Here is a 27,246-nt window from a genome sequence, read left to right on the forward strand (position 1 = left end):
CTCCCATAGTTAGAGGTTACCACACCAAACACTGTTCTTTTCAGAAATGTACAATTACTCTACTCAAGATCAACATGGAAAGGTTAGCCACAGAGTGCTTAAGTCCCACTAGGTCTATGGTCTGCTCTTTCAAGAGAGATCAGATGGGGTATTTATACTTAATGGGGGTAAATTTGGTCAGGTTTCTGGGAACATTCCCCTTTTCTTTTCAAAAAGGTGACAGTGGGAAGATTTATTGTGCTGAAAGGATGGACACAGATGTTAGAGTGTATTCATGGTTGCAGTCATCACATTTGGGTTATCTGCCTGTAGGTAGTCCTCAGCCGGCCTGAATACCAGAGTCTTCGGATTTCTGCATCAGATGCCGTCGCTTCTTCCATGACATCAGGTCGTCAGAGGTATAAAACATGCAGCCGACGCCATTACATCAGTTTTTCTTGCTCCAGATGTCAGGTGCCCCCATAATAGGGAGCAATTATATGGTATGGAACACCGGCAGCAAAAAGCAAATACACATATAATATATGCCAAACAAGAAGGAAAGGTAGAGCCAAGAGAAGTCAGGGGGTCGGGAGGGAGGGTAACCAGGACTGCAACAGTGAATACACTCTAACACGTACATTTATGGTAAGTGCACACAACTGTACTATGTTCTTCGTGTTTCACTTTTGCAGTCATCACATTTGGGTTGATTCCCAAAGCTAAGGGAGAGTGGAGGCAGTTAAAGAGCATTGGGGCTAGCAATTAGGCCCTGTAAGACTGCTGTGGCAAATCCAGCTCTGGATTTAGAAAAGATAGGCAGGTGGTAATGCTTGCTGAAAGTATGTACAGAGCTCCAGGTATCAGCTTCCAGGATGTCCCTGGTAGGGACCCTTCTGAGAAATGCCGTAGAGGTAGATGCAGCCCTGGTGGAATGTGATCTTATCCCCTGTGGGGTAGGTTTTCCATGGTGCTTGTAGCAGAAATGGATGTAATGGGCTATCCATTTGGAAATGGTTTGCTTTGAAATAGCCTTCCCCTCTGCCCCTGCAGCAAAGCTAACTAGCAGCTGGTCAGATTTTCTGAGGCTTAGTTCTGTCCAAATAGAATCTAAGCCTACTGTGCACGTCCAGAGAATGCAGTATCCTTTTCCCCCTTATTTTGAGGATTAGGTTAAAATTATGCAAATGAATGGACTGGTTTAGAGCCACACTAGACACCACCTTGGACATAAAGGATGGATTAGTCCCGAGGGAAACCCTGTCAGCATGGAAGATAATGAAGGGTTCCACTGTCATGAGGGTCTGCAGTTCAGACACTCGTCTTGCTGAAGTGATGGCTAGAAGTAAGGCTGTTTTCCAAGAAAGGAATTTCAACTCTGCTGTAGCAGCTGGTTCAAAGGGGGGGGGGGGGGTGAGTTTTTCCAATACAAAAAGTTAAGGTCCCAGGTGGGAGTGGAGCTTTCCTGGGGGGGGCCTTATTTTTGTCCCTCTAAGGAATTGTTTTAGCATAGGATGAGAGAAAAGGGGCGGGCTCAGTATAATAATGTGCTGAAATGGCAGAGGCATGAATCTTAAAAAGATAGACCCTTGTGGAGCATTTCTGTTTAATAATATAGAATATGAGGTAAGCTGGGTAGTATCTTTTCCACTTTTCTGAATAGGATTTTCTAGTACTAGGCCTCCTTGCCTCAAGAATGACATCCGGCACCTGCTTACTGAGGGTTGCTAGAGGGGAGCTCAGGGAATTAGCCAGGCTGCAAGGTTCAGGGTTTGAAGCAGAGGGTGCAGAATCTGTCCCACCTGCTGGGACAGCAGGGAAAGGGTCTGAGGCAGGTGCCATGGTTGCAGCAGTCAGACTGCGCAACAAGGGGTACACCAGTGCTGGCGTGGCCAGTCTGGGGCAATCAGTATTGTCCTTTGCTTGTCCTGTTTGATCTTTAGTAGAACCTTCGAGAGGAGAGGCATAGGGGCAAGGCATAAATTGAGAGGCTTTCCCAGGTAAAGGACAGGGCATCCACTTTTCAAGCTTAACTGTGGGGAGTTCTGGTGCAGAATTTGTTCAATTGGTAGTTCTGTGGGGAGGCAAACAGGTCTACCTCTGGTGTCCCCCATTTGTTCAAGAGCTTGAATATTTTGGGTTCCAGTTTCCATTCGTGTGGGTCCATGAGATTTCTGCTTAAGCCATTTGTCAGTGAATTTAGTTTGCCTGGCAGGAATTGAGCTGGCAGGTTCACTAGGTAGCTCAAGACTGTGTTCCACAGAGACGTGGCTAGTCTGCAGAGTGGGTAGGAATGGGATCCCCCCTGCTTATGTACCACATAACTGTGGTGTTGTCTATCAATAGTTGTCCTAGAAGAATAAGGTCCTTTGAAGGCTGTCAGAGCATTCTGTACAGCTAACATTTCTTTTTGACTGATATGCAGGTGCATCTGTTTTGGGTTCCATTTGCCCTGAATGCACTGCCCTGCCATGTGAGCCTCCAATGCATAATCTGATGCGTCTGTTATTCCCCAAGTCTCTTTTTGGATTCTATAGTCCTGGCTTTCCCAGCGGAAATGCTCCCTAAGGGTATGCAAGGTTTCATCAAAAGAAAAATCTTCTGGAGGGGATGCAGAAAGAATGGAATCCTCTGCATCAGAATCCTCATAAGTAGACAAGGGCAAATCCTGGTAGTCGGAAGGAACATATCAGATTCCTGATCAGAAGAATCAGAAAGAAAATCAGTTCTAGGTCTCTTAGAGGGGGAAGACTGGCTTCCCCTAAATAAGATAATAAGGTCTTCGGCCATTCTAATCATGTGTTTTTGAGGCATATGGGCCTGAGAATGTGGTTTGGTCATCGGTTTTTTAGGCGTAGTGCAAGCTTTATGCCTGAGGAATTTAGTATTTCTAGCTTGAAACTAAGTAGTCGGTTTAATATGAAAGTCAGTAGGCCTGAATACACCCTCAGAAGCCGGTGCCTGCACAGTGGCTCCGGACCCATCCAAAAGTAGAGACATCCGCAGGTCCCATAGTCGAAGAAGCATCTCACGGCATACCGGACTCCGAATGGGTCTCAGTACAGGCCTGCAAATCTGTAGTAGCGGGTATCACGGGCTGCGAAAGCACCTCACAGAGTACCGGCGGACTGGCAACTAGCTTTTAACGGAAGTGTCGTCGGCAGTTTTGAATCTATGCGGTCCGTCTGTCTTTATCCTTACGTTTTTTCGGAAGATCAGTAGTCAGATGGCTTAACAAGCCATTTCAGAGTACGGAGATATAGAACGGAAGTATTTAGCTAAAAAAATAGCCAGACGACGAATAGTTCGGGCAATGAACAAGGCAAAAAACCAACAGCGAGGGACGTCATGGTCTGGGCCTAAACAAGTGACGCAGTAAGAATGAAAATCTCTAGGAGGTATTAGCTTTCCACAGGCAAGACTATTGTTAATTTTTTCTGACATCGCTTAGAACAAGAAAAAAGGATCCCCAACTGGGTACTTATCTTTTTGAAGACTTCAGGTCTGAAACTCGAAAACTAAAATCTCAGGAGACAGCCAACCGGCACTTGTGAACTGCTTCTGCTTCGGGCACCGCACGGCAAGAAAGACTGATGTAATGGCATCGGCTGCATGTTTTATACCCCTGACTACCTAATGTCATGAAAGAAGCGACAGCATCCGATGCAGAAATCGGAAGACTCTGGTATTCAGACCGGCTGAGGGCTACCTGCAGGCAGATCACCCAAATGTGATGACTGCAACAGTAAAACACAAAGAACATCTTATGTGCTTAAACATAACAGATTTCAAAGTAGATCTGTCTTTGGTAACCATAAGGATTACATGCTATAGGAATTAGGACCATTCAGTACCTAAAGCTTTCTCAGACTGCTTGGCTCCCCTCCTCCAATATCATTATGTAGCTCTTTCTGTTTTAATTTCCAGTTCTTCTGAAACATCATGAAGACACTTGTCATACATGCTTAGCAGAGAGAGTACCATGAGGAGAAAGAAGAAAACAATGAAGTGAAGCCTAACTCTAGACCAGCGGAAGGGTTTCTTTGGTTTGGCGACTGAAAGTGCTTTCAGTCAACAACTACATAATGTTTTGGTGAAGGCCTCTTGCATGACCCCTAACCTTGGGATTTTACCATCTCATTCTTAACAGTCAACTCTAAGGTAGGTTTGAGACAGCCGGAGATCACTTGGCAGCCAAGGTCTGTGTTTTAATTTCAGAAGGGGAAGGCAGGATCCCAGGATTATTAATACACAAAGTAGATCCATAGCGACTGCATGGAGTTTTTAGTCCCTATCAGAGATCTGTGGCCTCAAACATTGGCCAGTGCCCAACTGTAGGCCCTAAGCACCAAAAGCTAAATAAATGCAGCCCTGCTTGCCTAGGCTGGGCAGTGCGATTTGGCTCAGCCCATCTCCTACACTTCATATTCAGAATCGCTGGTCCAGCTGGCCAAAACTTGCATGTTTCATCTTGACTCATTACACCAAAGTGCTCCTCCAGGCATTTGTGCAGTTACCTTTTACCTACTGTGCCCCTAGACGTCAAATACCGCTTGTTCATATTTGCATCAATTCCAAACCATGCTATATACAAGGTAACAGAATATTTTACGTTGAAGAATACATGATGGCAAACACATCTGAATTGATATTTGACCTCTGTGAATAAGTATTTGTTAGAACTGTAAGGTGATTAACTTCATTTTTTTAAAGGCTCAGGCCACTCAGGCCACACTGACTAGGAGTTAAAGGTACACACTCAAAACAGCTGTACTGGAGGGAATGAGTTAAATCTAACAAACCTGAGGTCAGACATGGTGGCGGATACCACGGAGGAAGATTCCAACTTAGGAGCCTTACCAATTCCATAGGATCAATGGCTCCCATATGTACTTGCACAGAAAGTTGATCCAGCTGTGGTGTTGCTGATTCCTAACAAGGGATTAATTTTGGCACCTAGCAGGAATTATTTCAAATGACAGACAGCAGACCGATAGATCTGCAATGGAAGTATACAATGCTGCTACACTGGCTTTCAACCGCCAACTCCCACACCCCCAAATGTTTTCTTACCAACTCACCCTGTTTGAGCACGAGGAACATGACAGAGGAGAATTTAGGATACAGGACTGAAACAGGAGTTGCTAGACCTATGTGCTTTCTACCATTTAGTCAAAACAAATTACGCCAAAACTCTAGACCAGTGTCATCTTCCAGTCAAATCCAACATATCCATCTGTCTCAACTTTTGGGTAAGATGCTGGAAAATTTTCAGGCGGGCTCCTCTTCCATCCTATAATCTTCCTGTGCCCCTACATTTCCTCAGATACAGTTTGCTTGTCTATACAGAGTGATCAGCTTATGCATCTTACAGAAAGAAACAACAGAATGACCATAAGCTGCAATCTCCAGATGAATGACCACACTGGACCCAAGACTGAGAGCCTAAAAATTTAAGAATTTAGATGGGGGCTAAAAGGAGGAAATGTACGTTGAGATTGACAGACGATGACAACATGGATCTAGTGTTATGGCAAGTACATAACCTTCATATCAAATGTTATCTTTTTCACTAGTCTCAACTTGTGTGATACAGTCCCAGCAGTTAAGGACAGTCAGGGCAGGCGTGAGATTTGGATACAGCACTCTGTCTTTGGAATAATTTTCCTGTTGGATAAAATACATTTTATGCCATACAGACCAAGGAGGAAAAAGAAATGCTTATAAAAATGAGCCAGCAAGAAGGAGAGGACTCTACTTCACAGTCTTCAGACAACAAAACTCAGGGAGACTTGGCAAGTGACACTTTTTCCAGTGTTTCAAAGGAAAGAGCTTGACAGACAGATTGACTTGAACAAAACTCTGGAGCTGAAAGATGAAGATGACCAAAAACATGACCAGCCACACTGAAATTAGAGTAAATTGAGACTATAAAAGCATCAAATCACATTTGTGAAATAGGTCTAAGCAAGAAAAATTGGTTGAGAGACTGGAATTTTGCTGACTTTGTTAAACTTGTGGGTAGACTATAAAATAATACACCCCATGTGACGCCCCTGCATTGGCCCAGTAATCAAGAAGTCTCGATCTCCACCACTAGCACCAGTGAGGGACATGCAAATTGGGAGGATGACAAGTACACACACAGTGAAGTACAATTTCCCTCAAGAGCACACAGAGATCATGGTCAGTCTGGGGCTGGTTTCTCACTCTTTCTCCAGATCCCCAATAAGACTCCCCACTGGCACAACTACAGGGTTAAGATCTCAGCCGAGTGGCCAAGCTAAGACCTCCAGCACCCTCTCTGTCCAACCAGTGCTTCATGTCCCTGCCCAAGTAGTGGACACACACTGAGATTTGATTGATGTACAACACACACACACACAACTGGGAACAGCTGGCAGAGGTTTACTGACTATGCCCACTTCTGCCCAGGCTATAAGGCAGTACCAGCTGCCACCAGCCACCCTTACTTATCAGTTACTATAAGGCCCTTACCAAAGGGTGTCCAATCCTACTGTGTGATGTTACTATTATCCAAATGGTAAGTGTGACCAAGACGTGCAAGGCTATTTAAGGGTGACCTGTACAGTGTCACCAAATATATATGCAATTACTCTAAGAAATTAAATCTCTAAACAAACCAGCCACAATTAAAAGGTTTAAATACATTTAATAATAAAAGAAAGACGATACTCAATACAGTGACTACAGAGTTTAGAATCACATGAAATATTTTAAAACATTGCAGAACAGTCTCAAATGAATACAAAAAACATCTAAACCAATCTTTACTATATTCCTATCTCTAAGAGAGATTACTGTAATCTTGTACTTACTGTAATCTAGTACTTACTATTAGCAAGGCAAATGCTGATGAAAGGATGTTTCCAGGTCCAAAGACAAATACAAAATGCCCAGACTTTTTCTGAGAGATAGTTCTTAATAAAACGTTACTGCTGAATCAGCTTGGAATTATATCACTGTCACCTGCTTTCAGTTCCCAGGCTAACAGAAACTCAGAATTTAGCACCTCTGTGTCAAAAATACGCATCTCTCAGACATTTGCCTAGAACTGGAAGTCGTAAAACAATAACACTTTTACATTTTAAACCTAGCAATTATTTCTGCTTCAAGACAATAGAACACCCTCTAGCTCTAGACATCCTGTCTCTTTGCATTAACTAACTTTTATAGCACAGTCAAACAATTTCAACTTATTTTCTTGAAGTTTTGTAAGTTAACTCTGTATGTTCCAACTTCTACCATTAAAACACTCATCTGCACAGGTATACAAGTTTATACACATTTCTGCTCTTTTCCAGCAGAGTGCACTGTGGTTACATTCTTGAAGCTCAGTACATAACATATAGTTCAACACACACTTTTGCACCAGTAGTTTAATATACACATAACATATAGTTATTTTACATTTGTTAAACAAGCCTATGGATCATATTAATATTCACAAATAGGTTCATAGGTTGGTACTAGGCTATCAGCCGTAGGGCCTGTATGATTATTTACAAAATTCCAGATAGCTGGGCTGGGAGCCTACACCCCACTTTATTAATGTTTAGGAGGACATTAAATTGAAATTAATACATTTTTGTTCTTACTACCATGTGTGTAAATTGCAGATTTTATTGTAAAGCAATTTTATATGGTGTGCCATCATGGGTATTTTGCATGCCTGGGGGATCTTTTCAGTGACTGCTATACATATATTAGTAAATAAGAACGTTATTTTATCTAGAAGACATACTTTACACTGAAACATGACAAGGAAGGCTGCAAGTTTAAGTTAATATAACATGATCTTAGGCTGCTGAGATGACATGTAAAAGTGTACCAATTATATGTGCAATCTTTTTTCTTTCTTTCTTTTTTTTTTTACAAAAGGATGGATGTTTCATGGATTAAATAGTTTCATAGATTAATACTAGGCTAATTGCCCTTATGAGCCATTTTAAGCCTAGCCAATTACCCCAAGCGAGAATCAAACCCTGGACCTTCTGTCGGTAAAGCAAACACCTTAACCATTATGCCAAGCTCTGGGATGTCTGGGTTGATGTCTTTTACTAGAGTATACAAACAGGCTTGAAAAATAAGACGATGAAAGGAATGAAAAATGCTAAACTTCTTCAATCTGCAGAGTCATTAGCTTGTTTTTTCCTCATTAGCACATGATCTCAGAGAGGGCGGCCACGGTGGTATAGTAGTTAGCATTGTCAACTAAAAGCAAGAGGTTCTCTGGTTCGATCCTCGGCTGGGGTGCCTTCCGTGTGGTCGCGTGGGTTTCCTCTGGGTGCTCCAGTTTCCTCCCACATCCCAAAGACATGCTGTAGGTGGATTGGACACTCTAAATTGACCCTAGATGCGAGTGCTTGTGTGCGTGCGCCTACTGTGGAAGGTTGGGTGTCGGGCTGGCAACTCGGCACTGTAAAACTCCACTGCCAATCATGAGCGGACAGGTGATCCACTGTGGCAACCCCTAACTGGGAAAAGCCGAAAGAAGAAGCAGCACATGATCTCAGTGCAAAATGAAATCCGCAGATGACATTAGCCAGAGAACTCTGTAAATTGTGTTCTGGGTGAAAATTATAATTACTTCAAGCATCGGTAAAGCTGCTTGCTGTTTTTTCCTCAGTGCTGATTTACTTGCAGGCAGCAGTCTGCAGAGGTGCAAGCATTAATCTTGAGAGTTCGGAACACACTTTGCTGAGAGAAATACAAAATTTAAAAAGGCACAGTGGCAAGCAGTTCAATGAAAAATAGTTTGAAATTGGGGGTAGTGACCTCCCCAGCAACCTTTATACTTTAATGCATTTAACAGAATAGTGTACAATAGAGTTCTATTTAAAAGGTAGACAGTGCACTTCTAGCCTTGAGGGTAAAAATTAGTATTTTCTGAAAGCATGCAAGCCGTTTTTCACATCTAGTAGGGGAATAAAGATAAGAAAACTACAGACAGCCATCAGAGCATATGGAAAAGTACAGTTTTGTACCTACCATAAATGCAGATGTCTGATAGGTATGCATCTGCAGTCATCACATATGGGTTGTCCTGCCTCAAGCAGCCCTTCGGTCGGCCGGATTCCAAAGTCTGGGTCTGGCCTCGGCTGATGTTGCACTTTCCCCGACGTCAGAGCGTCTGGGGTATAAAAGCATCAGCCGACGCCATTTTCCTCAGTTTTTCTTGCCCCAGATGCCAGGTGCCCTCTAAGGAAGGCTAACATTTGGAGATATGCATTTTAAAAAACAAATCCAAACATGCACAGTACTATAAAAACAAATACACCATAATAGATCCCCCCAGCTAGCTATAAGAGGGGCAAGTACCCAAGAAGTATACCACAGAGGGGAAGGAGGGAGGGTAAACCTGACTGCAGATGCATACCTATCGGACATCTACATTTATGGTAGGTACAAAACTGTACTATGTCCTTCAGGGATGCATCTGCAGTCATCACATATGGGTAGAATACCATAGCCAATCTGGGGGTGGAGGTACTAAGTAAAGGATGGTGTAGCTAAGATACCCTGCAGGACTGCCGTAACAAAGCCTGCTCTGGATCTGGAGTATAAAGGTAAATCGTAATGCTTGGCAAATGTATGCACGGAGCTCCATGTAGCAGCTTCTAAAATGTCCTTGGTAGCCACCCCTCTTAGGAAGGCTGTGGTGGTGGTGGCTGTGGCTCTCGTGGAATGAGGTCTAATGTTAGCTGGCACAGTTTTTCCACGAAAGGAGTAACAAAAACGAATGCAATTTCCTATCCATTTTGAAATTGTCTGTTTGGAAATTGCTTTTCCTTGTGCCCCAGCAGCATATGCTACAAACAGCTGGCCAGTCTTTCTGTAACTTTTAGTTCTGTCCAAGTAGTAGCGCAACTGTCTGTGTATGTCCAGGGTGTGCAGAAGTTTCTCCCCTTTATTTTGTGGTTGTGGGAAGAATGTAGGCAAGTGAATAGCTTGGTTCAAAAGATACCCTGGATACCACCTTTGGCATAAATGTAGGATTGGTTCTCAATGAAACTCTGTCCTGATGAAAGATAAGAAATGGCTGTACTGCCATTAGGGTTTGTAACTCAGATACTCTTCTTGCTGAGGTTATGGCCAGAAGGAAGGCAGTTTTCCAAGACAGAAACTGTAGATCTGCAGATGCTGCTGGTTCAAAGGGAGGAAGTGTTAGCTTTTCCAACACGAAGTTAAGGTCCCAAGTAGGTAGAGGTGGTTTCCTTGGAGGATTGATGTTTTCGATTCCCCTTAGAAACTGTCTCAGGAGAGGATGAGAGAAGACATGTGTATCAACATTGTATTCTGCTGAAATTGCTGAGGCATGTATCTTAATGGAAGAATAAGACAGGCCGTTGTGGGACAATTCTGCCAAATATTCCAGTATATGTGCCATGTTCATCACTGTCGCATCTAGGCCCTTTGTTGTGTTCCAAGTGTGAAACCTTTTCCATTTTGCTGAGTATGCCTTCCTTGTGGAAGGCCGGCGAGCTTCCATAATAATATCCTTCACTCTCTGGAATAGCTTATCCTGAGGAGGAGTCATGGTATTTTCCAGGCAGTTAGCTGCAAGGTTTTCAGGTTGGAATGCAGAGTCTTGAAATTGTGCTGTGTCAGTAGAAGTGGCCATAGGGGGAGGGGCCATGGTTTTGTCTGTGACATGCTCTTTAACAGTGGGTACCAGTGCTGTCTTGGCCAGTTTGGAGCTATCAAAATCACTCTGGGCTGCTCTGTCCTGATCTTCAATAAGACCGTGGTAATTAATGGGAGAGGTGGAAAAGCATACACTGTTAGAGCTTTCCAGCTGAAAGAGAGAGCGTCCACTTTCCATGCTTGTGGGTGGTATGTCCTTGAGCAGAATTTCTTCAGTTGATGATTGTGGGGGGAGGCGAACAGATCTATTTCCGGCCTTCCCCATGATCGTGCTATGAGTAAGAAGATGTCCGGGTGCAGCATCCATTCGTGTGCATCCATGGTATTCCTTCTTAAGCTGTCTGCCAGTATATTGTCTTTCCCTGGTACGAACTGGGACTGCAGCTGTATATTGAGTTTCAAGGAAAGTTGTTTTTGTTTTTCTTCTGTGAGAAAGGCCATTTGGGTGGTTGTGTCTAGATCCGCACCCAGAAAAGTTATTCTTTGGGATGGAACAAGTCTTGATTTGTGGATGTTGACTGTATATCCCAAGGCCTGCAGTAGGTGGATGGCATAATCCAAGTCCTTTAACAAAGTTTGCTTGCTGTCCGCTTGTATAAGGCAGTCGTCTAGATATGGGTAAATTTGAATCCCCTGAAGTCTGCAGTGTGCAATTACTGATGCCAGGCATTTCATGAATACTCTGGGCGCAGTAGATAAGCCAAAGGGCAATGCTGAGAATTGATAATGCTCTGACCCTGCAAGAAATCTGAGGTGTCTTCTGCAACTTTGTCTGATAGGGACATGCAGGTATGCCTCCTTGAGGTCTAGAGTCACCAGCCAAGACCCCTTGCCCAGCATGGGAAGGAGTTGCTGTAGTCTCAGTATTTTGAATTTTGGCACAATGAGGTAAGTATTCAGTGCGGACAAGTCGAGAATAGGCCTCCATTGATTTTCTTTTCTTGGAACAAGGAATAATCTGGAGTAAAATCCTTGGCCTTGTTCTGAAAGAGGTACCTTTTCTATAGCTTTCATTTGTATTAAGTTGGAAATTTGTTTCAAAGCCTCTGCCCTCTGATTTGGTGGCAGGTCTGGCATGCCTTTTCTTTTTGGCAATGTGTGGAAATGGAACCTGTATCCTTTGTCTATTATTTGCAGTGTCCATGTGTCCCTTGTAATGCTGTGCCAATTTTTTTGAAAATAAAGAAAGCTTTCTGCCCAAAGGTGCTTCTAATTGAGCCCCGGTCGGCGGAGTCAAAACAAAGTCATTGAGTCTGTCCTGGTGTAGCAGTTGTAGTTCCTGCACTACCTCTCTGGTTGGGAGGCTGCCAATGACGGCCTCTGTACGAGCCTCTAGCTTGCCCTCTTCCTCTGGCACGCCTATTTCTGCCTCTCTGAGATCTGTCTGAGTCCGGAAAGGACCAATTCTTAGTAGGCCAATTTCTGCTGAATCTCTGTAGTTGGACTTGCAGAAAGTCTTTGACTGTTTGCACAGATTTTGCCTTTTCTTCAAATTTCTTTAAGACCTCTTGAGCAGAGGAACCAAATAATTTTTGCTTTTCCATAGCAGCATCCAAAAGCTTAGCTTTAACATGGTCTGGCAGAGAGTGTTCCTTCAGCCAGGCATGCCTACGTATGACTGCACCGGTCATAGCTGACCTACATGAAGCTTCCAATGCATCATAACCACACTGCAAGAAATGGTTACTAACCTGCTGGGAGTTATGTACCAGATCCTGAAGGGATTTGCGATCAAGGGGTTCAGAAGAAGACAGTTTCTTATGCAATTCATCTAACAAATACTCTTGGTACTGTATCATATGAAATTGACAATTTAATGCCCTCATGGAAAGAGTTGCAGAAGTATACACTTTCTTACCCCATCTCTCTAAAGCTCTGGACTCCCTTTCAGAGGGTAGAGGATTTCTAGCAGTGGCAGCTGCAACACCTTTTGGGCCCTGGGAAATAGTTTCTGGATCAGCAGAGTGGGCCTTGCACAGGTGTAGATGCGAGTCCGGGACCCTGTAGTACCTATCAGGTTTGGCAGGAGCCGGAGGGAGAGAGTCAGGGGCTGTACTAGCAGGAGCCGGAGGGAGAGAGTCAGGGGCTGTACTAGCATCAGAGTACACATCAACAATGACATTCAAAACAGGAGGTATAGCTAAAGGCCTATGCTGAGATAAATGTAAAAAGGTCCTTAATCTCTTTCTAGAATCAGAGAATTCCTGACCCCGCCATTGAAAATGTTCTCTCAGAGTGTAATGTCTCTCCCAAGGAAAACTCTTCAGGAGGGGAGGCCGAGGGAATAGATTCTTCAGCATCAGAATCCTCGTAGGCCGAATAAGCCTCCTCCTGGTGGTCTGACAGAGTAGAGCCATCAGTGGACTCATCTGAGGAGTGGGGGTCAGAGGGCTCAACCCTGGGCCTTTTGTCTGGAGGTGGTTGAGAGCCTCTGTCCGGATGAGGTTAAGAACCTCTAATTAAGGAGATAAGATCCTCTGCTAAGCTAATAATCTGTGAGCCCGTAGAGGGTCTCTGAGAGGTAACCTTGGGAGGCAAAGCTTTAGAAAGTTTAGCAGCTTTAGCCCTAGAGAAAGCCTTAATGGACATGGATGCAGGAGGTCTGGCTGCACCACGTGCAGGAGTAGACTTGTCTAAAGGAATGGTGTCGGAAGGTTCCTGGACATCAGTTTCAGTAGGTAATTCAATAACCGACTCGGCCAGGGCCTCCGGGGTCGAGGTAGTCGGTTGTGCGGTTTCAGTAATCGGAAGTACCAAGGACTCTGTTTCAGCCAAGACCGAGACACTCGCGGTAGGCCTGACCGTGGTTTCAGCCGAAACCTCGGCCCGCGTGCGTCGGTCCTTGTCCTTCCGTTTCTTAACTAAATGCGAAGTCGGAGTCTCCGACGGCATCTTGTAAGCAAAACTAGCCCCAAAGAATTCCTCTGCAAACTCCGACCGACGTCTAAGAGTTCGTCGGTTGAAGGAAGCACAGGCTGAACAGGCCGAGACGTCGTGGTCTGGGCCTAGGCAGGGGAGGCAGTAAGAGTGGAAATCCTTATGAGGTATTTGTTTCCCACAAGTTAAACAATTATTAACTTTATCTGACATCGGCTGAGGCAAGAAAGAGTCCCCAACGGGGTACTTAGCTTTTTCGAAGTCTTCGGTAGCTGAATCACAGGAGCTGGCCGACCGGCACTTGCGAACTGCTTCTGTTTCAGGCACCACGCGGCAAGAAAGACTGAGGAAAATGGCGTCGGCTGATGCTTTTATACCCCAGACGCTCTGACGTCGAGGAAAGTGCGATATCAGCCGAGGCCAGACCCAGACTTTGGAATCCGGCCGACCGAAGGGCTGCCTGAGGCAGGACAACCCATATGTGATGACTGCAGATGCATCCTTGAAGGACATCAGAGTCTGTTACATGTGCTTTAGCATGGTTAACCTTAATTTTATATTAGGTAATGCATGTGGGTACAGCCATGAATTTAGGGCAATTTCTCCCATCTGTTTATGTTCAATGACAATTTGTTGAAAATGTTCTTTGTTACAAGGTTAATGGGAGGCGGGTGTCTGAAAAAGTATATATATATATATATATATATATATATATATTTTTGTTTGAAAGAAAACACAAAAGTCTTGAAAACGTAATATAGGTTCAAATAGGTATACATTATATTACACCAATGACTACTAGGGCCCTTATAAGCCTAGCTTTCCAACCCAAATGTGACCCAGAAATTTGATCATTATTTGATTTATATAAGGGGTGACTGACCATCTCTGCCCAGAGACAGTCGCCATACCAGGGGTGAGTTTCCAACTGCTCATCCATTGTTCCAAGTTATATTTAAATAGTGATAAAGAATCCCGTTCCATAGAATGGGAATTCTCTGAGAAATGCACATTTCTCCAACATCTTATGTATGTCACAAGCAACATTTTAATTCTTTTAATCTTGTAGTTCTAATTGCTGTTATTTTTGCAGACATGTAGAAGGTTCATCAAAACAGGGTCCAGCGATGCCTTGTATGCCAGGCAAAAAAATCACTTTGCAGAAGTCTGTATAATACAGAGTAAAGAGACAGGGCCTTGAAGTGATCACTGTAGGACATTGTGTTTACTCCCTGTATTCTGAAAGGAACCTTTGTGACTATTCCAGTTGCTGCATGTGTCCAATCGGGTACATACTGAAGGGGGGGGGGGCTTTGTATTCTATGATGTGTCTGATGAGGTCCAAGTACAGTGGTATATCCTGTATATCTCATACCCTTGCTTACAAGTTGAGCAACACAGGATTTTCTTACCTTCGACATATATTGGTCAAAGGCTAGGTAACTATCGACACGGGTTCCCAGATCCCCGACTAGTGAATCATCTTTTGTGTTTCACTGATGACGTAGCTACCCAGGATGACAGATTTCCAAAAAAGGTGCTATAATACATTTCTTGGTATTCAGTTTTAAACGATGATTTTGGCATCAAGCATTTGTCTGTGTTAAACTTTTCTGAAGGATAATCTTGTCTTGGGAGGAATTCAGTGAATGGGAGACTAACTACCCCTCTATAGACTGGGAAAATATTAAGTATATAAATTTCAATGCAAAGACTGTCCTGAATCTTAGAAATTACAAATAGAAACCAAGGTCAGAAAATTTAGAATTGTTGTAAGGAAATGTCTGCATGCTTTTATATACCAGATCCATTAGGAAGATTGCTTCCAGGGGAGTGTGGAGATGTGAAACGGGACAGCTGGGTAACCTGTGACATTTTACAGTCATACTCTAGTTTAGTGGACTATAAAAGGGAGATGCAGCAAATTATGGATACAGTCATGGGGTGCTCTCATCCCGACAGCTTATCCCTGGGTGCCCATATTGGCAGCTTACCCCCAAGGTTGCACTTTTTGGGTCCACCAAGAGTACAACCATGCTCAGCTAAATGTTGCAATGTTGGTAACAGCTAAAATAACCTGATACTGGAAATCCTGAAGAAAACCTCCTCAAAACAAGTAGATAGTATCTGCCTCTGTGTGCGCTGTCATTACCATTAACAGGAAACCAAGACAAGTTATTGGAGTTCATGGTTAAAATACTTGGGATAGCTTACTAGAGTGATGAATGTCGTTATAAATGAGCACAACATTACTTATCTACGGAACAGGAAGAGATCATGTCTAAACCACTAAGAAGAGGAGATATACTTTTTGTGGTAATATTAAAGCAGACTGTTAGAGGTTCAACCTAGTTATCTGAAGATAGCATGATTTAGTAGAGGAGATGGAGGTTTTGTAATGATTACAAGGAAATGAGTTGACGTCTGAATTTTATTCCTAGTGGCTGTGGAGGATCAAAAGACCATGTCAGATGATTAAATACTGAACACAGAGTGAATTACCTGGCTTTCATTTTATGTATGAAATGGATTTAGTTCAACTGTTGCGTATTTAAAGATTTGAGATTTTAAATCTAGCTCTGCTTGCAGTCTTTGCTCTTAAACGTAAATAAATAAATAAATAAATACTTGCCTCATCATCTGCACTGCTGCTATCCAAAATGTCTGAAACTTTGGAATTTACAAATGTCCAAATTCCTTGCAGGGCTTCTTTCTGTTGTAAATCAAAAGATAAAATTAGTAGCAATACTGAAAATACAAAAGTCAACTCATGCTTGCACCTCTGTTAATGGTGTTAAAAGATTCCATTTTCTGATATAGTACTATAATTAGATGCATTTTAATCCTAGCTACAAATAAGTTACAGAACATACAGCCCTTGTGGACCAGTTTTTTCACTTTAATGATGGTAGCAAGTACCTTTTCTCATTTCCAGAAACAGGCAGCTGTCAATCATCTTACCTCCTCCTAGCTCAACAAAGAATTACTTCTCACAGAACAAATTGTTCCGCATTAGACTCTACTATTATGCACTTACAAATATGATAGCCTTTTAATTTATTGGAAGCAGCTTTCAAATTATTTATTTATTTTTATTTATTTATTTAAATTTGTTGACCGGGAGTGTCCGACTGGACATAGGTCCATTTTCAGCGGAGGCCCGGGGAGAAAAGCTCCACAGTAAAATAAACAGACAGTAAAAGTATGATCCACGGCAGGAAAAAGTGAGAGCCAGGAATAATATCCAAAAAACGAATTTATTGAACCACACAACAAATCTTTCAAGCGCTTTCGCTCAGTGCAATACGGAGCTTTATCAAGATAACAACCATGAACAGCTGATCTTATTTAAATAAATGGATAATGATCATGTAATCCATTAGCTAAAATTAATTAATAGCTAGTTTTAAAAGTTAAATACTAACAGCAGAATATAGAATCCCAACAAATACCCTTTTACAAATATCATTTAAAAACTTACATATATAATAAATAACGTTAAACATTGTATATATTGCCTCCTAAAAATATTTGCAAAATTATTAAACATTACATTTCTGTTAATGCATAAAAAACAATAAAATGATAAAATGATAAAATAATATCATATGACAATTCTCTAATATAATAATGATATTGCCTTCGTGGATTTTATAACTTGGCCCTTCTTAATTTCAAAACACTACTTAAATTCATACTGTCATTTAATCCTGGCCGTTTTGCAGCATCTAACCTTAACTGCCATATAAGCTCCTTATATTCTAATTTGGTCTCCCAGTCACCCCCTCTGTTGTCGGTATTATCTGTTCTAAAACAATAAATTTAAGTTCCATGTTGGGACAGGACAAAAAATGTTTACAGAAAACATTAGATTCCTTTTTCTTGAAGATATCATAGAAATGTTCGTAAATTCTTCTCCTTAGTGTCCTTTCTGTTTTCCCTATATAGAAACTTTGACATTTTATACAAAGACCTAAATAAACAACATATTTTGTATTACAGTTGAAATATCCATTTTGTCTGGCATGCATATTTTCTTGATGGAATGTATAAACTGTGACCATTAAAAATGGCAGGACATTGTTTGCACATTCCACACTTGAATGTTCCCTTCTTACGTCCATTGCCAACAGTATCCACTATTTGCTTTTTCTCAAATATCTCTTTCATATTAGTGTCCCTGCGTCTGACAAATTTGGGTTTTTTTGGAACCATCGCTGATAACTCTTCATGTAATGTAAGAACTGGCCAGTATCTTGATATTATTTCTTCTATTAAGTTAGAATTACTGGAAAATGTATGTATATAATTGTTCTGTTCAACTTCCTGAGAATTAATGCCCAAGCTGCCCAATTGTGGTGTCGTGGACCGTAATAAAGGTGGATATTTTTCTTCCCTATGTGAACAAACTTCAATGATCAAATTGTTAACTAATGGAGCACGGTAACCTCTTTCAAAGAACCTTTCCTTCAAAAAGTTTACCTCTTTTGAAAAATATTCTGCAGTACTAGACATTCTGGAGGCACGAATTAGCTGCCCTTTAACAATTCCTTTCTTTTGATAGAAAGGATGGTTGCTTTCAAAATGCAGGTATGAATTGGAATATGTGGGCTTCCTGTATACTCTTGAAGCAAACCTATTGTTGATGGCATCTTTGACCAAGGTAACATCCAAATAGTTCAGACTGTATTTACTAACTGAATGTGTAAAAGCCAAGAAGGAAGTGGTAGAATTAATATAACTAATAAATTTCTGAAAATCCATTTCTGTTCCACACCATAACAGACATATATCATCTAGGTACCCGACATAATGTTTGATATATTTCGCCCATTCAGTTTCAAATATAAACAATATTTGCATATAAGGAGGCGCAAGAAGCACCCATCGCAACTCCCATTTTTGTTTGTATACCTTACCATTAAAACAAATAAAATTGTTACTCAACACAATTTCCATAAATTCAACTAATAAGTTGATAACATTTGCATTAAGCTTAGCCTCATTAACCAGGGATTCTATATTCTGCTGTTAGTATTTAACTTTTAAAACTAGCTATTAATTAATTTTAGCTAATGGATCACATGATAGTTATCCATTCATTTAAATAAGATCAGCTGTTCATGGTTATCTTGATAAAGCTCAGTATTGCACTGAGCGAAAGCGCTTGAAAGATTTGTTGTGTGGTTCAATAAATACGTTTTTTGGATATTATTCCTGGCTCTCACTTTTTCCTGCCGTGGATCATACTTTTACTTGGTTTTGATAAACAGACAGTAGTTACATTGGATTACATAGCGATTAACAATTTAACATAGCAATTACTTACAACATATTTACAGATGAAGAACATAGTACATCAGTAGACAACTAGACTATCTGTGAAGTACATAACAGACATTAACAAATGTTACAATGAGAAGTTCCTGCTGTATAATAAGTACTAAGCTTATGAGCATCTGAGCTTGCTATAGTCAAGGTAGTTAGTGGAGTGGAAAGAAAGGTAGTGGTTGGATGATATTAGAGTGAGAGTTGCAAGGGCATAGCCAGCATGTTTTTAGGTGCGCTTTTAGAAAAGTTTTGAAGTGGGTGCATGATGGTACGGAGGTAATTGTGAGTGGGAGTGAGTTCCATAATTTGGCTATGGCGCAAGAGAATAGTGCTTCACCAGCAGAGTTATTGGCTTTAGTGATCTGCAAGTGATTTTTGTTGCTGGATCTTAGTGGTCTGGTGGTGCGATAGGGTTGGAGTAGATTCTGGAGGGATGGGACATTTAGTGGATGATTTACTAGTTTGTGGGCGAGTGAGAGTTGATACCACTGAAGGAGGTGAGGGAGTTCAAGCCAGCCCAGTTCAGCAAGTGAGAGACAGTGGTGACTACGGCAGGATGCCCCTGTGGCGAATTTGGCGATTTTGTTGTAGCAGGTCTCTACCTTGTTTAGATCACACTGCCTTAGGTTGGTATATATTGGAGAGGCATAAAGTAGGGAGGAGATAAGGTGGGAATTTGCTATTGAAATCTTTGCTGCTTTGGTGAGAAATTGCTTATTTCTGTATAACGCTCCTAGTGTTTTGCGGACTTTTTTATGGTCATGGATATGTGAGTCTCAAATTTTAGTTTATTGTCCATTTCCACTCCTAGCAATTTGGTGTGTTCAGTTGGGTATATAGTGGTGTTGTCTTTTGCTGTGATGTTAAAGTGAGAGTTGTTTTGAGCATGTTTGGTGGGTTGGAAGATGAGTAGTTTAGTTTTGTTTGGGTTGAGTATTAATTGGGCATCAGATAACCATGTTTCAACAGAGGAAAAGGCTTCCTGTGTGACTTTTTGCAGTTTTGGTAGGGACTGGGCTGAGCAGATGATGGTAGAGTCATCTGCGTATTGTAGGAGTGTGCCATGTTTGGTGGCAGAGGCTAGATTATTTGTGTAAACAGAGAAGAGTAGGGGTCCAAGGATGGATCCTTGGGGAACCCCTATGGAGACAGGTAGTTGGGGAGATATGTCATTCTGCCATACAACGGATTGCTGGCGGTCAGACAGGTAACTCTGAAACCAGTTGGTGACTGATTGTGAGAAGGATAGGTTGAGGACAGAGAAGTTGTTTGTGTGGGACTATGTCAAATGCTTTAGATAGGTGTAGGAAAGTAGCAGAGGAGAGATGGCCATTGTTTTTATGCTGAAGGATGGTGTTAGTAAAGGAGAGTAAGGCAGTGGTGGTGCTATGGTTTGGTCGGAAACCATGCTGAGTACTGGAAAGGAGGTGGTTAGTAAGGAGGTAGTCTGAGACCTGACAGAGTATGCATCTCTCTAGTATTTTGGAGAGTGGAGAGAGAATAGCTATGGGGCGGTAATTGGTTAGTTCTGCGGAGGGTCCGCCTTTGTGGAGGGGAATTATATGTGATACTTTCCACAGTGTGGGAATGTAACTTTCTGACAGAGATCGGTTAATCAATATAGATACTGGGTAGGCCAGAGCATCAGCTGCAATTTGTAGGTATTCACTTGGGAGGTTGTCTGCTACTAATTTGGTGGGTTTAAGCTTAGTTAAGAGTTTTTTTTATGTTGGAGGTAGGTACAGGAGAAAAAGAGAAGGCAGTGGGGAGATTACTAGTTGAAGGTGTGGGTTGGAGGGGTGGGGGTTGTGTTGTTTAGCTAGTGATAGTATGGTTTGGATGAAGTGTGTGTTGAATGAGGTAGCAATATTTTCTGAGGAGTGAGGGATGTTAGGAGGAGGGGTACTGACTTTACCTGGGTAGAGGATGGAGTTTATGGAGGACCAGAATTGTTTAGGGCTGTGTTGTGAGGAGTACAGTTGTGTACACTTACAATAAATGTAGATGTTAGAGTGTATTCACTGTTGCAGTCATTACATTAGGGTAATCTGCTGGCAAGTTGCCCTCAGGTCGGCCTGATTAACAAAGTCTTGGATCCTGTGTCGGTTGCTGTCCCTTCTTCCATGACGTCAGGTCATCAGGGATATAAAATATACAGCAGATGCCATTTTCATCAGTTTTTCTTGCCCTAGATGTCAGGTGCCCCCCAAATGGAGAGATATAACAAAAAAAATATACCTCCAAATAAAAGCAAATACACCAAAAAGGCTTTTAAGCATAGTAAAAGAAAGAAGAGGTATCGTAATAGAAAAACAGGGGGCTGGAGGGTGGGTAACAAGGACTGCAATAGTGAATACACTAACATCTACATTTATGGCAAGTGTACACAACTGTACTATGTTCTTTGTGTTTCACTGTTGCACTCATTTCATTTGGGTAGAATCCCACAGCTACGGTTGGGAGGATGGAATTATATAGCATTAGGAGCAGCTATAAGGCCCTGCAGGACAGCAGTGGAAAGCCTGCTCTGGATTTAGAGAAAAGAAAGGTAAATGGTAATGTTTGATGAACGTATGAACTGAGCTCCAGGTAGCAGCTTCTAGAATGTCTCTGGTAGGAACCCCTCCGAGAAAGGCTGCAGAAGTAGATGCAGCCCTGGTGGAATGGGATTGGATCCCCTTGGGGACAGGTTTAGCATGGTGCATGTAGCAGAAAAGTACAGTTTTGTACCTACCATAAATGTAGATGTTCGAGGATCCACATTGCTGCAGTCCTAACTATTGGGGTAGTCCGCTGTCCAGTCGGCCCGAATACCAAAGTATATGGCTGACGTCGGTCACGGCGCATTAGACTGACGTCAGTACGTCAGGGTACTAATGCGCATGACCGACGTCATATCCTCAGTCTTTTCTTGCCCCAGATGTCAGAAGACCCTAAAAAGACAAGGCTAAAACCAAAACACACCAAACATACCTGCACCAAAAATATATACAATATATACAAAGGTACCAGAATATAATCTCACCTACACAACCACCCCTAAACACAGAGGGAAGGAGGGAGGTAAATTGGACTGCAGCAATGTGGATCCTCGAACATCTACATTTATGGTAGGTACAAAACTGTACTATGTTCTTCATTCCACATTGCTGCAGTCCTAACTATTGGGTAGAATCCCAAAGCAGAGGTAAGGGAGGCTGGCAAATCATAAGGAAGCAGGAGCTGATAACATGCCTTGCAAAATAGCAGTGGCAAAACCAGCCCTAGACTTAGAATAGAGAGGAAGGTGGTAATGCTTAGAGAAAGTATGCACTGAACTCCAAGTAGCTGCCTCCAAAATATCCTTAGTTGCCACCCCCCTTAGAAATGCAGTTGAAGTGGCAGTAGCCCTAGTGGAATGAGGCCTAAACCCCGCTGGAATCTCTTTGCCATGATGGGAATAACAAAAGGCAATGCAAAACCCAATCCACCTAGAAATAGTTTGTTTTGACACAGGCTTGCCCTGCGAACTCAAAGCAAAAGAAACAAACAACTGCTGAGACTGTCTAAAATCCTTAGTCCTGCTTAAATAATAACGCAATTGCCTGTGTACATCTAAAGTGTGCAAAATCTTTTCCCCTTTATTTTGAGGATCTGCATAGAAAGTAGGCAAATGAATAGTTTGGTTTAAAGCCACACTAGAAACCACCTTAGGCATAAAGGAAGGATTAGTGCGTAATGATACCCTATCCTTATGAAAAATCAAAAAAAGGCTCAACCGCCATAAGGGCCTGTAACTCAGAAACCCTTCTTGCAGAAGTAATGGCCAACAAAAAAGCAGTCTTCCATGACAAGTATTTCAGGTCAGCAGTAGCTGCAGGCTCAAAAGGTTGTAGAGTAAGTTTCTCCAACACAAAATTGAGATCCCAAGCAGGAGTAGGAGCTCTACGTGGGGGTCTTATATTCTTTGCCCCTCTAAGAAATTGCTTGAACAAAGGATGTGAAAACAATGGTGGGTCACAATCATAGTGAGCTGAAATTGCTGCAGCATGAATTTTAATGGAAGAGAAAGACAAACCTTTGTCCAATAACTCAGTAAGATATTGAAGAGCCACACTCAAATTAGGCTCGAAATCTCCAAATTCTTTGCTGCAGTCCAAAATAAAAATCTCTTCCATTTTTCTGCATACACTTTCCTTGTACTAGGTCTTCTGGCTTCCATAATCACATTTAAAACTTGTTGAGGAAGTTGAGACCTGCTGTCTTTCAAAACAGAATATGCCAGGCTGTTAGATGAAGAGTTTGAAGCTTGACATTGAACAGATGACCGTCCCTCTGAGACAATAGGTGTGGAATCAAGGGTAAAGGCCATGGAGGCTTCCTTACCAGACTCCTCAGTAATGGGTACCAGTGCTGCCGAGGCCAATCTGGAGCTATTAAAATCATCCTTGGCTTGTCTTGTCTGACCTTTAGAAGCACCTTTGGAAGAAGAGGCAGAGGTGGAAAAGCATACACATGAAGATTTTTCCAACTGAAAGAAAGAGCATCCACTTTCCAAGCTGTGTGATGAAATTCCTTCGTGCAAAACTTTGGCAGCTGGTGGTTCAGTGGAGAAGCGAACAGATCTATGTCTGGAGTTCCCCATGACACTGTCAATTTTGAAATACATGAAGATCCAGTTTCCACTCGTGGGGATCCATGATTTGTCTGCTTAACACATCTGCTAAGGAGTTCTGTGCTCCGCAGAAACCTTGCCTGAAGAGTTAGTTGCAAGCTGAGCGCAGTCTCCCATAAAATCATTGCTTGCCTGCACAATGGGTAAGAATGTGTTCCCCTTGTTTGTTGATGTACCACATGACAGTTGTGTTGTCTGTTAGAATCAACACCTGCCCTGGAAGAAGTAACTCCTTGAAAGCCATTAATGCAAACTGGACTGCTAACATCTCTTTCATGTTGATATGTAGATGCTGTAGTCTGGCAGGCCACTTGTCTTGTATCCACTTTCCATCTAGATGAGCTCCCAAGCAATGTCTGAGGCATCTGTCGTTAGAATCTGACTTGCCTCTGGCCGGGTCACAGAGAGTCCCTTGTTTAGGTGACATTCCTGAGCCCACCACAAAAATTCCTTTTGAATGCAAGGTATTATTTGAATGACAGTGTCCAAATCCTGGCAGTGCTGTGTCCATAGATTTTTGAGATACCATTGTAGCTTCCTCATATGCAGTTTGGCATTGGGAAGCACCAGAATACAAGATGCCATGAACCCTAAGGCTTGAAGGACTGTCCTTGCAGTCAGCCCGGACTGAAGAGATAAGTGATGGAAGTAACTGGAAAGATTCTTTTGTTTGTCCGGGGTTAAAAAGGCCATCTGGGCTGCTGTATTCAGTCTCACACCCAGAAAGCACATGTCTTGAGAGGGTACTAGACTGGACTTTATTTCGTTCACAGAATACCCTAGGCATCTTAGCACTGCTATGACATATTCCAAATGCTGTAGAAGGTCTTCCTTTTCTTGAGCCAGAATCAGGCAGTCGTCCAAGTAAGGATAGATTTGAATTCCTTTTAGCCTGAAGTAAGCTATCACTGGAGCCAGAACCTTTGTGAATACTCTGGGCAGTAGATAAGCCAAAGGGCAATGCAGAGAACTGATAATGAGAATTTCCAGCTCGAAAACGCAGATACTTTCTGCAACTTAGTCGTATAGGCACATGAAGGTAAGCTTCCTTGAGATCTAAAGTTACCATCCAGTGATCTTCGCCCAGCAGAGGTAAAAGCTGTTGTAACGTCAACATTTTGAACTTTGGAATGTCCAGATAAGTGTTGAGGATAGATAAATCCAAAATTGGTCTCCACGTGTTCCCCTTCTTTGGTACTAGAAACAGGCGAGAATAAAATCCTAGGCCCCTTTCTGGCACAGGAACTGACTGAATGGCTCCTATTTGGAGCAACAGCGAAATTTGCTTGCGAGCCTCTGTTCTTTGTAGAGGAGGAATGTCTGGCATGCCTTTGAAAGGAGGCAAGGTATGGAAATAAAACCTGTAACCGTGGTGAATGATATCCAGAACCCATTTGTCTTGGGTAATTAAATCCCAATTTTCTTTGAAAAGAGACAGCCTTCCTCCTAGAGGTGCCGCCAGGCGAGAATGTACTGGCAGCTGAAAAGGCAGGTCATTGGGTCTGCTTACGAAAGGACTGACCCCTGCCCTCACCAGAAGTCTGAGCAGGTGAACTCCTGTCCTAGGCCTAAAAGAACCTTGAGCTCTGCCCCTACCACGCCTAGACCTACCCCTAGACTGGGAATCATAAGCAGGATAAGTCCACCCCTTAGTAGGCCAATTTCTACTAAACTTGGAGGCTGCACCTGCAAAAAATCCTTAACAGTTTGCATAGACTTAGCCTTGTCCTCCATTTTCTTTAAAACTGCTTCCACAGGCGAACCAAACAACACATCAGACTGTAAAGGAGCATCCAAAATCCTTGTCTTAACATGCTCAGCTAAGTTCTGATCTCTCAACCAGGCGTGCCTACGAAGAACAGAACCAGTGGCAGCCACCCTCGAGGAGGCCTGCACAGCATCAAAACCACATTGCAAAGAATGCTTTCCCACTTGTTCAGAAACATGAACTAAATCCTTCAGCTCTTTACACTCAATACCTTCAGCCAGAGCATCCACCTTAGACCTCAATTGTGAAAGGAGATAATTCTGATATTTTAACATATGAAACTGACAATTCAACGCCCTCATGGCTAAAGTGGAAGAAGTGTACACTTTCTTTCCCCATCTATCCAAAGCCCTTGCCTCTTTATCAGGAGGAACAGGATTTTTAACCACAGAAGCCTTCACACCTTTAGGCCCCTGAGAGACCGTCTCTGGGTCCGCCCTAGGACTCTTAAAAAGATACTTATGGGCCTCAGGCACCCTATAGTACCTATCCGGTTTAACTGGGGCAGGAGGCAAAGAATCAGGATTTAGTGAAGCCTCTGCAAAAACATCTTCTACAACAGTCAGAACAGGAGGTATAGCTAAAGGCCTATGTTGGGGTAAAAACAAGAATTCTCTAAGCCTCTTCCTGGAATCAGAGAAATCTTGACCTTCCCATTTAAAATGCTCCCTCATGGAATGCAGGGTCTCTGAAAAAGAAAAATCCTCAGGAGGCGAAGCTGAAGGAGTAGAATCATCCACATCAGAATCAGAATAAGGAGGATACTCCTGCAAGTCCTCAGCAGAAGACTCAGAAGCCTCCGAACAGTGCTCAAAACTCTCAAACTCAGGTTCCACCCTAGGCCTCTTATCAGGAGGGGGCATAGAACCTCTAATCATAGTAATCAAATCCTCTGCCATTTTTAGCATATGCTTCTTAGGCAAAGACCCTGAAACACTAGGAGAAACCCCACAGAAGCTAAAGTAGGCCTGCCTCTTAAAGAAGCCTTGGCAACAGAAGGCGCAGGCCCTAACCACCTTAGGAATAGAAGGAAGAACAGCCACCTGAGAAGCCCCTTCAGCCTGGCCTACTTCCTGAGAGGACACATCCTGCAACAATACAGTTTCTCCCTGAGACTCCAAAGAAACTCCTGGCAGAACCTCCGGCTCCACTGAGTTTCTAAAGAACCGACGTCCAGGACTGTCGGTTCTTCCCCTAGGCTTCGCTGCTTTGTCCTTGCGCTTTTGGCTGAAGCGGCGCGGAGCATCCGACGGCATTTTATAGTTACAACGCTCCCCAAACACTAACCTGGCACAGTCTAACCTTCTCTTAATAGTGCTTTTGTTAAACCTAACACAAGAGCTGCATCTAACAACGCCGTGCTCAGGCCCTAAACAAGGTATACACAAAGTATGGTAATCCCTATGAGGTATCTGTTTCCCACAAGAAATACAGTTATTCACTTTTTCTGACATCCGGTTAAATACTGAGGCAAGAAAAAACCAAAATATTCCCCAACGGGGTACTTAGCCAACTTTGATTCGGTCTGAAACTCTGACTTCAGAAACTTTCAGAACGCCAACCTGCACTCGCAAAATTGCTTCTGCATCGGACCATGCGGCAAAAAAGACTGAGGATATGACGTCGGTCATGCGCATTAGTACCCTGACGTACTGACGCCAGTCTAATGCGCCGTGACCGACGTCAGCCATATACTTTGGTATTCGGGCCGACTGGACAGCGGACTACCCCAATAGTTAGGACTGCAGCAATGTGGAATGAAGAACATCAATGCAATGGCTCATCCATTTTGAAATAGTCTGCTTTGAAATAGCCTTTTCCTCTGACCTTGCAGCAAATGCCACCAGTAATTGCTTTTATCTTAAGATATTTTGTCCTTTTTAAGTAGAATCTTAGTTGTTTGTGTACATCCAATGAATGCAGAATCCGCTCACCCTTGTTCTGTGGATTTGGGAAGAAGGTTGGCAGA

The 27,246-nt window shown here is 42.6% G+C and overlaps 1 protein-coding gene across 3 annotated transcripts in view; it reads right to left on the reverse strand.

The window, feature by feature from the left end:
• Window positions 1-27,246, reverse strand: part of LOC122793038 — a 1,023,021-nt gene that overhangs the window by 831,366 nt on the left and 164,409 nt on the right. For all 3 annotated transcript variants that reach the window (XM_044060702.1, XM_044060700.1, XM_044060701.1), the window contains exon 4: window positions 16,157-16,237. In XM_044060702.1, the coding sequence (XP_043916637.1) occupies window positions 16,157-16,237 (81 nt within the window). The remainder of the gene's footprint in view (window positions 1-16,156; window positions 16,238-27,246) is intronic.

This window comes from Protopterus annectens, chromosome 2.part0 (assembly GCF_019279795.1).
Source record: "Protopterus annectens isolate FY-2018-M chromosome 2.part0, PAN1.0, whole genome shotgun sequence".
In the NCBI taxonomy this organism is placed as follows: Eukaryota; Metazoa; Chordata; order Ceratodontiformes; family Protopteridae; genus Protopterus; species Protopterus annectens.